This window comes from Myotis davidii, unplaced genomic scaffold (assembly GCF_000327345.1).
Source record: "Myotis davidii unplaced genomic scaffold, ASM32734v1 scaffold726, whole genome shotgun sequence".
NCBI lineage: Eukaryota > Metazoa > Chordata > Mammalia > Chiroptera > Vespertilionidae > Myotis > Myotis davidii.
In genome coordinates this window covers 256,863-272,211 of record NW_006297808.1, presented here as the reverse complement: position 1 = coordinate 272,211, position 15,349 = coordinate 256,863, and the positions used below count along the sequence as shown (strand labels likewise).

At 40.4% G+C, this 15,349-nt stretch overlaps 1 protein-coding gene across 1 annotated transcript in view; it reads left to right on the top strand.

Moving 5' to 3' along the window:
* EIF4H (eukaryotic translation initiation factor 4H) overlaps positions 1–13,670 on the top strand; it is a 29,121-nt gene extending 15,451 nt beyond the window's left edge. The window contains exons 4-9 of the mRNA XM_006773364.2: positions 4,190–4,377; positions 6,652–6,716; positions 6,805–6,901; positions 7,196–7,255; positions 11,205–11,342; positions 11,597–13,670. Of these exons, the coding sequence (XP_006773427.2) occupies positions 4,190–4,377; positions 6,652–6,716; positions 6,805–6,901; positions 7,196–7,255; positions 11,205–11,342; positions 11,597–11,736 (688 nt within the window). The 3' untranslated portion in view covers positions 11,737–13,670. The remainder of the gene's footprint in view (positions 1–4,189; positions 4,378–6,651; positions 6,717–6,804; positions 6,902–7,195; positions 7,256–11,204; positions 11,343–11,596) is intronic.
* Positions 13,671–15,349: the final 1,679 nt, after the last annotated feature.

The window sequence follows — 15,349 nt, the reverse complement described above, 5'->3', positions numbered from 1 at the left end:
AGACTGAGAGAGAGAGAGAAACACTAATTTGTTGTTCCACTTGTTTATGTATTCATTGGTTGCTGCTTGTATGTGTCCTGACTGATCGAACCAACAATCTTGGTATATGGGGATGATGCTCTAACCAACTGAGCTATACAACTGGTACTTTGTTATATGTTATTTTGCTTAAAGTCACAGAATCTATCAACGGTAAGTGAGAATTTACTATATTATATGCACGCACACACACAAAAAAACCCCACAAAAACACTCACATATGCAAATATAGTTATTTGTGTTTTATAGGTGCTACTCAGTTGTGAGCTGATTGAAGGCGAGGGACTGTTTTCCATCATATATTTAATAAATGTTGCATAAATGAATTTAAAGTGTTTATTTTTTATACTCCATTTTGACATTTTTCTGTATATTTATACTGTATCTTATGTATTCAGTATCCAGTTCTAAAGTGTATCTTATTGAAATTTAGGTTTTATGGTTATTGAGATAATAACAGTTGTGTTGTACACTATCAGCAGTGTTAAAAATGCAAAATAAGTAAAATTTGCTAGCCTTTGGAGAACGGGAGTGGGATGCAATTCACTTAATAAACCTATTTTTTCTGGTGTTCTTAGGACAGAATACAAAATAACCCTATATAATAAAAGGCTAATATGCAAATTGACCGAACAGTGGAACAACCAGTCGCTATGACGTGCACTGACCACCATGGGGCAGACATTCAATGCAGGAGCTGCCCCCTGGTGATCAGTACGCTCCCACAGGGGGAGCGTTGCTCAGCCAGAAGCCCTGAGCCAGGCTCACGGCTGGTAAGTGCAGCAGCGGTGGCGGGAGCATCTTCCATTTCCATGGCAGTCGGACATCCCCCGAGGGCTCCTGGGCTGCGAGAGGGTGCAGGCCAGGCTGAGGGAACACTACACACACACACACACACACTCACACTCACACCCCGAGTGCACCAGTTCGGTAGTACTTAATAATTCCTGTTGGGAAGTAGCAGAATTCTGAGTTGTTATTAAACTTAAAATGTTTAGTCATCTAAGATATGTCATGGGTTGGTTCTTTTCAGAAAAAATGTTCTGAAGAATGATATTTAACCCTGCCAGGTAGCCCAGTTGGTTAGGGCGTCGTCCTCATATGTCAAGGTTGCGGGTTCAATCCCCAGTAAGGGCATGTACAAGAAGCAACCAATGAATGCATAAATAAGTGGAACAACAAATAGATGTCTCTCTGCCTCCCTCCCTCTGTCCCTGCCTCTCTCCTTCCTCCCTCCCCTCTCTCTAAAATCAGTCAATAAATAAAATGTTTAAAGTATGATTTTTATTGCCAAATATTTACCTGGAGTTTATTTCAAGGGAAGATGTGGAATTTCTTCCATGATACTTCTAGCAATATATGGAAATGAGGTTGCTTTCCAGGACTGACATTCATATTTCCCCTGCAAAAAGGGTGACTTTGAGCAGATCTTTGGTTGTTGAGGAGACTCGTTTGTTTTAAATAGTTATTTTTTTAAAAAAAAAAACCTCCCTTTTTAAGTTTTTTTCTCCTGTGTTCTACGAACATTTTACTTTGAAAATGTTTTAAACTATAGTAAAGTTGAAAGAACGACACAATGGACTCTGATAGATTATTAACAAGTTTCACATTTGCTCTATACATACATACATGCACACATATCCTTTATGCTGAACCCTTTGAAAGTAAATGTTGGCCATTTCAACACCTCACCCCTGGATACTTTAAGTCTCTTGAGAACAAGGGCATTCTACTGACTGACTACAGTAGCAGTTGTCACTAGTAAGAAATTTAACATTGATACAATAGTATCTATACATGCCATATTCAAATTCCTCCGTCTGCTTTTTCTTTTTTTAAAAATATATTTTATTGGTTTTTTAGAGAGAGGAAGGGAGAGAGATAGAGAGTTAGAAACATCGATGAGAGAGAAACATCGATCAGCTGCCTCCTGCACATCTCCTGCACATCCTGCGGGGATGTGCCCGCAACCAAGGTACATGGCCTTGACCAGAATCGAACCTGGGACCTTTCGGTCTGCAAGCTGACGCTCTATCCACTGAGCCAAACTGGTTAGGGCTGCTTTTTCTTTTATAGCTATTCATTTCAGGATCCAAAGATCACACATAGCATTGGTTGTCTTATTTCATTAGTCCCCTGCCTTTTTTTACGGTTCCTAACTGACATATTTGAACAACCCAATATAGAAGGCATACAATGTAAGCTTGTTTCATTATTAGTGACCAGAGGCCCTGTGCATGAAAATTCATGCACTTGGGGGGGGGGGCGTCTCTCAGCCTGGCCTGTGCCCTCTCCCAGTCTGGGACCCCTCAGAGGGGATGTCTGCAGTTGGACATCCCTCTCGCATTCTGGGAGCCCTCGCTCCTTACTGCTCTGCTCGCTGCTCCTTAGCACTGCTGTGGAGGCAGGAGAGGCTCCTGCCACTCATGGTTCCCACAGCCAGAAGGAGCCACCATGGCCTGGCTCAGGGCTTCTGTGGGAGCACACTGACCACCAGGGGGCAGCTCCTGAGCACCCGCCGCCTGGTCGTCAGTGCCCATCCTAGCAACCGGTCCTTCTGCCAGTTGGTTCATTTGCATATTACCCTTTTATTATATAGGACCTTTATTAAATAGGATACTAAGTTCAATTACCTGGTTAAGGTGGTGACTGCCAGATTTTTCCATTTGAGAAGAAACTTTTCCCCCCTTGAGATTAATGATCTATAGGGTGATAATTTGAGATCGTGTGAATATCTTGTTCCCCAAAAACCAGTTTATCAGTGGTTTAGGCATCCATTGATGAGCCTGGCCTGAATCCATTACTACTAACTACATTGCAGAGTAGTGATTTTCTAATTATGTGATTTCTTTTACATTTATTAGCTGACATTCTTATTGATATAAAGAATAGTTCCCCTTCCTGTTCATTCATTAATTCTTCCATTTTAATAGACTACTTTTAAGAGCAATTTTGGATTCACAGCAAGCAAGATTGAACAGAAATTACACAGTTCCTATATAAACCCTGCCCTTGCACATGCACAGCTCCCCCCCCCCCCCCCCCCCCGTTTGCAGAATAGTAGTACATTTGTTACAATCAATGAACTTCTATATTCATAGCGTCGTTATCTACATTCGTCATGTCATTATCACCCAAAGTCCAGTTACATTAGGGTTCACTTTTAGTGTTGTACATTCTATGGGTTTGGACAAATGTATAATGACCCCACTTATTTTTATATTATCTGCAAAACATTAACCTCAGGTTGTAGGTGGTGGTGATAATGGTACTTGTTACTCTCTCTATATATATACTGTGTGCTAAGCAGGGTTTTAATTTTAAGCACCTTATATTTGTTATGTTTTCAATAACTCAAGGTCTTTATTAGTATTAACCCAATTTTACAAATAAATAAATGCTTAGAGAACGTGAGTTTAGATCATATGGCTAGTAAGCAGCAGAGCTGAGATTTAAACTGATACTCTGCAAATTGCCAATGATGAGATACAATCAAGGTCCAGCCTTCGCCACTTCTTAGCTCTGTAGCCAAGGACAAGTAAGCCACTCTGGTTATATCTGAGGAAATGACATTGAGGTTTAAATGGATAAATAATATGCACCACACATTTGAGGACCCAGTGAAGTAATTCATGGGAAGTAGAGATTACATGTACATAGATTTTACTGCACAAAATCTAAAATTTTTATTAGAATGTTATTCAAAATGAGACAGTGGCAAGAATTATATTGTAAATGCATTAAACTTCAGCAGCTTCAGTACAACACAATGACTCGGGACAGTCTACTTTTAGTATGTATTTATTATTGGGTGTGAGGGAGGGCATTTGATTTTTTTAGGAGATAAACATTTTGCAAATGCTGATTCTAAGTGAATATGAAAGAACCATAGGAGCATATGTTCTATTTGGATTTGATTTTTCCAGAGAAATGTATGTTTACATAGATTCTGTGATTCTGAGGACATTTCTATCACTAAAAAAACAGGCACTTTTTTAATAAATAATATTAGGAATGCTCTTACAATTTCCAGGTGGTGTAATTGTACATTAGAGTGGAATGTGTAGCTGGCTGGACGGCATTTTTATTTTTCCTGATCTGGGACAGGAATACATGGGCAGACTTGAATGCTGTCTGTTTCCCCTCCTAGGTCTCGCGGCACTGCTGGTGGCCATGGTTCCCGCACCCAGAAGGAGCTGCCCACAGAGCCCCCCTACACAGCGTATGTCGGAAATCTACCTTTTAATACGGTTCAAGGCGACATAGATGCTATATTTAAGGATCTCAGCATAAGGAGCGTACGACTAGTCAGAGACAAAGACACAGACAAATTCAAAGGTGAGTTTGGGGAAATTCTTATTTTCCATTATTGTAAGGGGGGAGGGTCTGAACCAGAATGTTTTAGTGAACCGCAGGGCTCTAATTATGAAAGTGATTTAAATGTTTGCTTGGTCCAAGTAACTGCAATAAACATTGCACTTTGACTCATGGGCGTTCAGTTCTACTTGGGGAGAAATGTTTTATACATCGTCTAGTTTGTAGAAATTGTGGCATATATCCAAGTAAACCTGCTATTTCTTTGCCTGACCTATATAGCAGTCTTGTCTGACACTAAAGAAGTTAATGGAAAGAAGTGAACAAAAATATCTGAGGATTTTTCAGGTGTATTTCACCTTAGCCAACTTGTGCATTTTTCTTGGTAGTTTTCCTATAATTCAGTTTTTATTATAAATTCCAGAAGATAACCTAATAAGTGTTACTATCACTGTACATTTGTAACTTCAGAGTATGTGTTTGGGAGAGGGTTGAGTCAAATTTCAGATGGAGTTAGTGTCTATAGATTAGTATCTTAAGAGTAATTGAGCAGAGGAGTAAGAATGAAGAATCAAATGACATCATCATCTAGCTTTCAAGGTTGCCTGAAGGGAAATGTGCCCAGTAGTTAAGTGCCTGGTGCAAGGCATAAGGGCATTTGGTTTACATTATTTATCCAGAAGTGTGTCCATGAAAAGTAGAGTCACTGTGGTGACTTACAGTGGGGAGCTGTACGAGAAGCAGAGGTGTTGCTCATCGGAGTGGTTCTGTATGTAGTGGTACTTTTTTACCTTTTTGAAAGCTTTTGACTTTAGAACCTGAAGCTTTGTTACCGAGTGATTAAACACCGAAAACAAATTAAACTTCTGTAAGTCCCACCTAGTTTGCTTGCTAAAAAGCATTTAGGAATTCGAAGTTAAGATAAAAATGTGTAGGTGAAGTCCTAACCGGTTTGGCTCAGTGGATAGAGCGTCGACCTGCGGACTGAAAGGTCCCAGGTTCGATTCCGGTCAAGGGCATGTACCTTGGTTGTGGGCACATCGCCAGTAGGGGGTGTGCAGGAGGCAGCTGATCAATGTTTCTCTCCCATTGATGTTTCTAACTCTCTATCCTTCTCCTTCCTCTCTGTAAAAAATCAATAAAATATATTTTTTTAAAAAATGTGTAGGTGAAGCCAACCTTTGGGATGCGTCAGTAGCAGCAGCAGCAGGTTTTAGATGGTCTCATAGCAAATCACCTTCCATTTTAGCAGCTCTAGGGTGTGAGGTGTGTGACTGGGCTGGGGTTGCCTCTTTGAACTTTGGAGTGGTTTTCTCAATTTCTCTAAACATTGAATCTACTTAGGGAAGAAGGTGGGAGGGCAGGGGATACTTTCCAGCCAAGCAGAACATTCTCAGTGTAAGTACTTACTGAGCAAATGGAGAACAGGAATCATTTGGACCCAGGCCTTCAAAGCACTTGCAGTCTAGTGGGCTTTGAAGGTAAAATTTAATCATCACACAAGATCAGGATACTCCGGCAGGAGTCGGGGTGTGCGGGGTACAGTGTGAGCATATTACAGCACGGAAAGGACTTAGCCCAGATGTAGTCTCCGGGTGCAAGGAAAGAACATGGACAAGAGTGCTGCACGTAAAAAGAAAGGCTTATCAGAGGTTTTATACCAGCTAAGTAGTAGGCACCTTCAGCCTCTCCTTCAGAGCATATCAGTATCAACTTTGAAATCTGTCTTAAAACCCCAATCACGGTATATCAAAGTCATTCAGAAGTCAGACCCAACAACTCTGCCGTGATCCAAGAAAGGTTTTAATATTATGGTTAAAACATATGAGAGCTTTATAAAAACACAGTTATTTTAGTACCTGTTTGATTAGTACTTTCTAAAAAAATATAACAGAGGGAAGAATAACAATCAAGTTCTATTTCTTTATTTAAATATATTTTTATTGACTTCAGAGAGGAAAGGAGAGGGAGGGAGAGATAGAAACATCAATGATGAGAGAATCATTGATCAGCTGCCTCCTTTGGGGATCAAGCCCATTACCCTGGGCAAATGCCCTGACTGGGAATCGAACCATGACATCCTGGTTCATAGGTCAGTGCTCAACCACTGGTCCATGCTGGTGGGCAAGCTCTGTTTATTAAAAAGTAAAAATGTTCATTCAGGCTCTACTAGTCTGCAGTCATATAAATGCAACAGAAGTGGTAGTTCTGATGTGGGCAAGTTGTACAAAATAGGGATCCCATCATAGTTTTAACCCATAATTTCTTGAGAAAATGGAAGTTTTTTCTCTCTTACAGGATTCTGCTATGTAGAATTTGATGAGGTGGATTCCCTTAAGGAAGCCTTGACATACGATGGCGCAGTAAGTATGTTCAGGTTTTCTCTGTTGTGTTGCTAATAGTTGAGTTTTTTTCTTGCTAATACTTACACTGTTTTCCCCTTATAATTAGCTGTTGGGTGATCGGTCACTTCGTGTGGACATTGCAGAAGGCAGAAAACAAGATAAAGGTGGCTTTGGATTCAGGAAAGGTGGACCAGATGACAGAGGTGATTGGTTCTTCTAAAACTGAACATAACAACTTACTGGTTACAACTCTGGAAGGTTACTAGTAGAACTCTGTCTTATAGGTCTGATAGATTTTTGTGAGCTTTTATAAACATAAAATCTTGAATAAATGATGCTTCTGCAAGCCTGGGGTTGTTTTTCCTGTTGGCAGCAAAAACTCTTTAATTTTGTTGAACTTCCCATCACGAGTTGTACATCATCCCAGTGAATTTTTCCATGTGTGTGCAGCAAGGTAATGATCCGACCTCAACTTTATCTTTTTTGTGTGTCCTCAGGAATGGGTGGCCCTCGAGAATCTAGAGGTGCATGGGAGTCCCGGGATGACTTCAATTCCGGTATCAGTATTTAAAGTATCACCACTTAACCTTTTTCAATAGCCTTGCTGCTGTTGTACATTTCTTGTGAGTGGCCGGCCTGGCCGGACTACTTCTTTAGTGCCTTTGACAAATGAAACTTTCCCAAAAGGTACCCAGGCATGCAATAAGCCTCTATTAGAACCTAAATATTTGGGGTAGGACCTATTAGACTGATCCACCCTGTTTTGTTTGTTACCTTTCCTTAGCCAGCTGTTCATTCTCACAGTGCCTTTGTCTCGTGCAGTAGTCTTTCTCAGGGTCTAGCCTGAGGAAACTACTTGGTGGCTCTTGTTTGTACCACACAAATAGAATACTGTTTGTTCTAGAAATATAGTATGGAGGTTCTAGAAACTTACAGAAAGCCTTTTAACTGATTCCTGGTGGCTCCCCCTAAGATGGTAAAAGAGTCCTTGTGACCTTTTTCTTGAGGGGTGCAGAACTCATGCCTTGATGATGGGCATGATCCACTTTATCATTCCTATTCTTTTTTCTTTAGAGTGCAAGAGGAAAGGGGAGAGAAAAACATCAATTTGTTATTCCATTTATTTTATTCAGTCATTGGTTGATTCTTGTATGTGCCCTGGCTGGAGATCGAATCCACAATCTTGGAGTATTGGGACGATGCTCTAACCAACTGAGCTACCTGACCAGGGCCTACCATTCTTTTTCTTAATTTACCAAGGCAGGCCAATAGGTGCCTCCTAGCCTCAGCTCAAGAGGCCTTTTTGCATGCCAGGCTTCTGCTTTGAAAGAGCTCTTAAACATTTCTTCATCTCGTTACCTTTATTTTTTATTTTTTTAAGTAATTCATAGGTGTAGTAAAAATGTCAACTGTAACAAAAAAGTAGAAAATTAAAAACAACTGTTTTCTTTCCTATAAACTTGAGGTTATTTCTGTACTCTTACAATATATGAGAACATCAACAGCCCCACCCACCCAGCTATCACCCCCTACCCCCGTCAAAACAAAACTCAATATAAAGTAATGGGTAAGTATGGGGAAACTGGTGCAAGGTGTCCTGTGAGTCTAAAAAGTTTTCAGATTTATTTCCAGTACTGCTTTAGCTAAACAGGTGACTATATCAGTTGAATAATCTATTTTTTAAAAGTCCTATAGCCAATTAGAAATGAGCTTATTCATAAAAGTACAGTATAATCCAGTAAACCTGTAATTTTATGTATAAGCTAGTCTCTGATTGAAACATGCAACAAATGTTTAAAGTCTTAAAGCCAATCCAGGTGCAGCAGTTAGTTAGTTGCTCAGTGAGAGGTGGTCTCTGACCTGCCAGTTGTGCATTCCTGGTACTATGGAAAGAGCACAGGGAGCTCATAGCTCTGGACCTGTGAAAGTTAACCAATCAATGCCTTTCTACTGTTGACAGCTTGGGCTTTAACTCTGAAGCAGAGACATACAGTATAGTGAACATAGCCAGAGAAACTACCTTGCCACTCACCAGTTTCATTGTAAACAATGTTTCGGTGAAGTGCCACATGGTAGCATAATGGCTACATACATTATATATGAAAGTAGATCTATGTTATTCTTTAAAAGAATGCTATTTTTTAATGCTGTGTGCTGCTAAAAATATTTAAGTGTCAAATAAAAATTAAAGTGTCCCACTACCAGAAATAGCCAGTGTGTTAAACTAAGCTTTGTAAAGAAAACTCAGAAGATTCTCATGCATAGTGTGCCTCCTGGAAATCTCATCATATTGATTAAACAGTATTTGTTAATGTCGGCCTTGCTTTTCTCATAATCTTTTCAATGCTCGTATCATAAGATATTCTGCAGTGAAGCTGTCACTGATAATGTACACTGGTTTTTTTTCTCCTATACTTTGTTGCATCCACCTGGACAAAGTAGCAGTTGTGTTTACCTGTCTCATCAGTGTGGGTGTGAGTTGATATTTTTTACTAAACACTGGCAGCAAAAATCATTTAACCTTATTATTAAAGGGAAAGTAACTTTCATACTCACATGGGAAGGGACACTTCACAGTTTAGATTAGTTTGGAGAGAGTGTCAGGTTAAAAGACTAAAGAATATTTATTTGACTATGTGCATCCCAATGTGTTTTCCCCCGAAACAGTGCTCTGATTTGGTCTAAATCGTTTTTAGAATTGTTTTTATTGCTTGCTTTGTTAAAATGGGTATTGTGCAACTCAGTTTCTGAACTGGGTTTTAAATAACTTGATCTATTTCCAAAATCCTTGCCACCTTAAAGAACAAGAGAAGTACCACCATTACAGATAGAGTTGATCTCCATATATGCAGTAGTTAGGTTCTATAGAATCAACAAGAGTACCGAATTAACAAATACTGATCTTCTTCTAGGGGAAATAACAAGGTCAGGCTCCTTTGAGCCTCTGATCACAGCATTTTGTCAGCAGCTGTAGGCATAAACTTGCTTTATGTGTGTTTCTATTTAAAGATACTTAATTTTCTATATATTGTTGATTCATTAATATTGAACTTGCCAGCAGCACTATAACTCCCTGAATGAAGCTTATCTAGCGTGTATTTTCTCCCTAAGACACATCACAGCCTTCTTATGCTTAGAAACACTAGACAGCTCTTCAGCACTATTTGGGGGCCATTTTAAACAAAAATTACCAACAAAAAACACAAGAGCAAAAAAAACTGCATTAAATAGGTCGTGAAAAGAATCTCTTTACAGTATGAGCTGAAACAAGGCAGTTATCTTGTTCCACCTCAACTGAGAACACTCGAGTCAGGTGACTAAAATCTTTCACTGCTGTTTGCATGTCTAAATGGCAGCGAAGACACCGCAAGTATTGATTTGGGGGTTACAGGTAAATTTAGCAAGTAGATGAATTTGCAAATACAAAATCTATTAAAACGGGGATCGAGAATATAGAAGAATGTGTCAGGCTCAGGATTCTTCTCAGCGATGCATTCCTATAAAGCTTTGAGCAATGGCACCATCCTTAGAGTGAGTAAAAGTAGTCACCTTTGGGAGCTTTAACAAAGGGGGCAAGCGCATTCGTTCAATTACAATCTTATTAGCTATATTTTTACTGGAAATTAACTCTGATTTCAATGGGCCATACTCTTAAAAGTTTAATTAGTTTAAAGTCCAATAACTGAAGGACTTTTACTTAAATACAAAACTAAATAAAACCTTAAAGTCCATTGAGAAAATACTGTTTCTTCTACACACTGATGAGAATTGTAACTGATTCTTAACATTTGTAAATGAGCTGCATTTACTTACGTTGCTAATTGTGTTAGCAGATACACAAATGAATGAGGGAAACCCCTTTGCAAGTACAGCAGAGGTGAGGTACAGGTTGGGTGTGAGGTGCTCTGCTCTTCAGCGTTGCCCCCCTTAGGGAGTGGGCCTTACTCGGATAACTGCTTTGTTTACCACACAGGTGCTTTGCTTTTAGAATGATCCACCCTGAAACGCAGCAGGAACAGGAAAATGGGGAGTGTCACCCAGAGGTGACTTCGTATTTTTGTTTTGTCTTTGTCTTTTTATTTTTCCTTGTTATTTTGCATTCTAAATTGTCACTTCTAAATTTCAGGTGTATCTTTTTAATAACTGTATAGATTTATAGTAGAAAACAGAATAAAATGTGCCTTGTGGATTTTCATATTGTTTTAAGTCGTATTAGAATATAGTCTCATATGGTGTTTTCCATTTTTCCTGCAGGCTAAGAATTTAAACAGCTTATTTTATTTTTCTCTCCCAAGATTCTTTTTTATTTAAAAAGTCTGTTTGCATTGAAATTATCAAACAGTTTCACATTTGGACTCATTTTCAACGCATTATACTTTGGAAAAACTTCAGATGCTGGACAAACTAAAGAACTTATATTTTAAAATCAGAAACAATTTATTCAATCTGTGTAGTCAGCTTTGAGACAGTAGTTTCAAAAGTAATGAGTGTCATCTTTCTCCTCAGGCTTCAGGGACGACTTCTTAGGAGGCAGGGGCGGGAGTCGCCCCAGTGATCGGCGAACAGGCCCCCCAATGGGGAGTCGTTTCAGAGATGGTCCTCCCCTACGAGGGCCCAATATGGATTTCAGAGAACCAACAGAAGGTATGGCGACAACTTGTAAATGGAGGGTACCTCTTCATGATATTTTGTACCTCATAGACATTTGCCTTCTTAAGCCATGCAGTGGCTGTAGACCCACCCTTGGTCTTAAATAGTAAGTTTATCTTTATTGTGTATCTAGGAATGGAATAGTTCTTCAAGGCTGTTAATTTTTAGAAATTGGGCTGGGATGTAGAGGTCATTTAACCGATGGGGAATGGGATCCGTTCTTTATAAACTTCGTTTTTCCCTCCCAGAGGAAAGAGCACAGAGACCACGGCTCCAGCTTAAACCTCGAACAGTTGCAACACCCCTCAACCAAGTAGCCAATCCCAACTCTGCTATCTTCGGGGGAGCCCGGCCCAGAGAGGAAGTTGTTCACAAGGAGCAAGAATGAGCTGGCGGTTGGGAGGGAATGGGGTACAGGGGCAGTTAGAGCAAGCCCGAAGCCTGGCAGCCCCCTGGACCGGCAGTCCTGCAGTTACCATTCCTGCGCCTGACCTTTGTCCTCCTTTCTTACAAAGGAAACACAGAGCTTGTGAGTGCATGTCAGCAGTTAACAAGTGGTTTTTAGTACATTCTTGGCTTTGCTGTATCTAGTGCCTGTTTCGTGCTTTTTTTTTTTTTTCTGCCACTCCTTTCCCCATTTCCTTCTGTCCTTTTTCCTTCTTGTTCCTTGTTTCCTTCCAGCACATGAGTCTCTAAAGGGACAAAAGGCAGCCACCATGTGGGGAGCTCTTCGAATTGAGGTGCTGCTTCATTTTTCTCCTCCGCTTTCTCTTTTTACTTTAAACACACTGGCCAGACTCCAGTCACTTCCTTTGATTTCATTTTTTTTTTAGTGCTTCTCTTCCGACCTGCATGTTGAGTTCTGTATTTCTGTGGCTTTCACATACACATACACATACACATACACATACACATACACATACACATACACATACACAAAACGAAAATAAATAACAGAAAAGAAGTCACAAATTGGATAGCATCTTGTTTTTATTCAGCTTTGATCAACATACAGATTTTGAAACACCTTGTTTTCAAAACAAGGATAAAATGTCTGTTGATTCTTGCAGATTTCCTCCCATCCTGTTTATAGGTAGTCCTGTCTCTATGGCCCCTTCCCTAGATGGATTATTTGAATAGGTTCCAATTTTAAACAGTGAAACCTAAAGGATAGTGTGAGATGTTAGTAGGGAGTTTACACGGGAGGATCAGTTGAATGCACTACTGTGTTCACATGTTTTACTGCTTTTTCAACACTGTCCAAACTGGTTCCCTCCTTCACCAGCTGTACGAGAGGCTCCTCTGTCTGGCTGAATGTACCGAACTGCCTGCTGCTGGTTTCCTTTCTACTGGGCACAGGTGCTTTGGGGGTCTAAAGGGTAGGGGTGGGGGGGTGGTAGAGCTGTGCTGGGCTCGCTTTATAGTGTGAACATTGCTTTTTCCAAATCCCTGTTATCTGTGTATTCTGCATCTCTCCCTTGCATTTATCTGTTTCCTAGTTTAACAATGAGATACTGTGCTTCCCACCATCCTTTACTTTTATAATGAAAATTAAAATGGGCCTAGAATCTGGCACTTTACTCTGTTTCACTTGATGAATTGAGAATTTTACTATATATAGCTATCAAGAACCTTAAAATAATTGGTAGGTGGCTGTGAGTTACTAGGTTTCATCTTTAGGACAAAGTTCATTGTTCCCACATACAGTATTCAGCATTTACCCAGGGCTAGGGGTCTAGGCAATAGCTTTTGAGCTTGAACACCCATGTGTGGACAAATCAAATTCATCAGCACCTGAGTCCCACTCGTTTTATTGGGAGAAATTCGGGGTCAGCCAGCAGCTAGAGCGGTAGAGAAAAAAGGCCCTCGCCAGCGTGCAGGAGGGCTGAGGGGAATCCTGGCCTTAGCTCAGAGTGCTCAGATAGTAGTTAGTCCCTAGCTGGTGTCCTTGACGTCTACTCTGTCTTTGTGACAAGGTCTCAGCCGTTTGCAGAACTCTCCCTTCTTTCCTTCCACCTGTCATCTTTGCTTCTGAAATAAGAACCATTTGTGTAACACCAATACTTAACTTAAGAAAGACATGCATTATGTGGTTGTAACCAAACCTGATGCTTTCAGATGACCTACTTATATCTTCAATGTGGAAAAGATTAAGAACAAAACAAATTCATCTACACTTCTGGGCAATCCAGTTGACTTTTAAATGTAAGAATGGAATTCCAAACACTTAACACATTCAACTATATGACAGAAAGTAAATCTATGGATATGGTATTTTGTGAATGATCTTTTAAATAAAAGAAAACCTTACGTAATATTTAATGCTTGTCTTTATTTTGAGTTATTTTTAGCTGCTCATAAAATTAACCATTTTTAATTTGGGAAGCAGTATCCAAATTTAGTAGAATACTGTAATTTAAGAGAGAAAAGCTGCTTACGTTTGGAAGTTACAGGATTCGTGAAATTATCTTAAGAAGAACTAATGATTAGCAATAGGATGCCAGATCCACCCCGTGCATGCGCCGCCCCCCCCCCCACCCCGCCATTTTCTAAAAATGTAATTTTCCTAACAGATAGGAACCTGGTGTGGCTGTAGTTTTTCCCAATATGGAGAAATCAAATAATTTGCACAGTGTGCACTTGCTTTTTCTTTTTTTTTTCCATTTGTTTTTTACACCTGCCTTTTTTTAAATGCTTGTTTTTAGAAGAAATTGTAGGTACTCTTTATGACAGTGATGGGTGCTACTCCATAACAAGCAGATCATGTTTTGGGAAGAACTGCTGTGTAGTTTGATGGTTTTATGACTCAGTGGTCTAGGTACAGGGCTTTGAGCTGTTTCGGAGGCCAGGCTGGCACTGGAGAGTGATGGTAGAGGACCTGGCCCGATGCAGTTTGCTTGCCTAAAGGTGAGAACCTTGATGGCTGCTTGACCTGGAGAAAGAAGGTGGGGGCAGTAGGAGCTGTTCTGGTGAGTGCATGAGGGACTGTTTATTTCAGCTGCTGCCCAGCCAAGAACATGGAGGAAAGGACTTGCTACCTACTGGTGTTTCCTTTCAGGGGGAGACCCGTCTCCTAGGGGGATTTATTAATGGCCAGAGGCTTGAACTCCAACTCTGTGAGGCCTCTTTCCAAAGGTGCTGTTAGATTCCATCTTTGAAGGACCTGTGGGATGTTCAAACCTTTGGAAGAGTCAGCTAGGCTTCCCAGGAATTCAGAGGTTTTTTTAAAAAAAAATTGTTCTTGGGGTACACCCCTACCGGAGATCAAACCCACAACCCAGGTATGTGCCCTGGCCGGGAATCAAACCGGCGACCCTTTGGTGCACAGAACACAACCAACTGAGCCACACTGGCCAGAGCCAGAGGTTTCTTTATAGTTGAAATGAAACTCCTGTGCAGCTGTCTTCCTGCCTCCCCCCTTCTATTGCTATAACTTGACAGCGGTTGCTTCTCATAAGCACCTCTGCAGTATGTAATAGTTCTGTAATATTAAATACTACAGAAAGCATTTTAGTATCTGTAAGTTAACTGGAAGAGAGAAGGGTACATCTTTCCCCAAAGAAGCACCTATATAAATAGGCTCTGTTTCATAAATATTTGCACCTACTATGTGAATATTCCAGAGATAGGTTTAAGACAGGTGATGCCTGATTCCTCTGTGCTATTGAGCTGGCTTCCGAGAAACAAAATTTAATGAAATTACAAATGGGAGTCCCTTTATTATCCATAGGTTTCAGGTTTCTACGAATGTTCTTAAATTTTGTCGGAGGCCTGTTTGGTGCAGCGTTGGTTTAGTGGTGAGCATAGCTGCCTTCCAGCGGCCAGATTGCTTCTCCAGGTCCTGGGAAAGGAATTGTGGTCACAGCAGACTCCAAAAGCCTGGGTTTCCTTTCATGACTCACATGTCTTCTTCAGGGAGGGCTTAGGGAGCAGAAGGCATAAAGAAGGAAGAAGTTGGAAGTGGATATTTGGGGAAAGGAGGGAGGTGTTGCAATTGTACC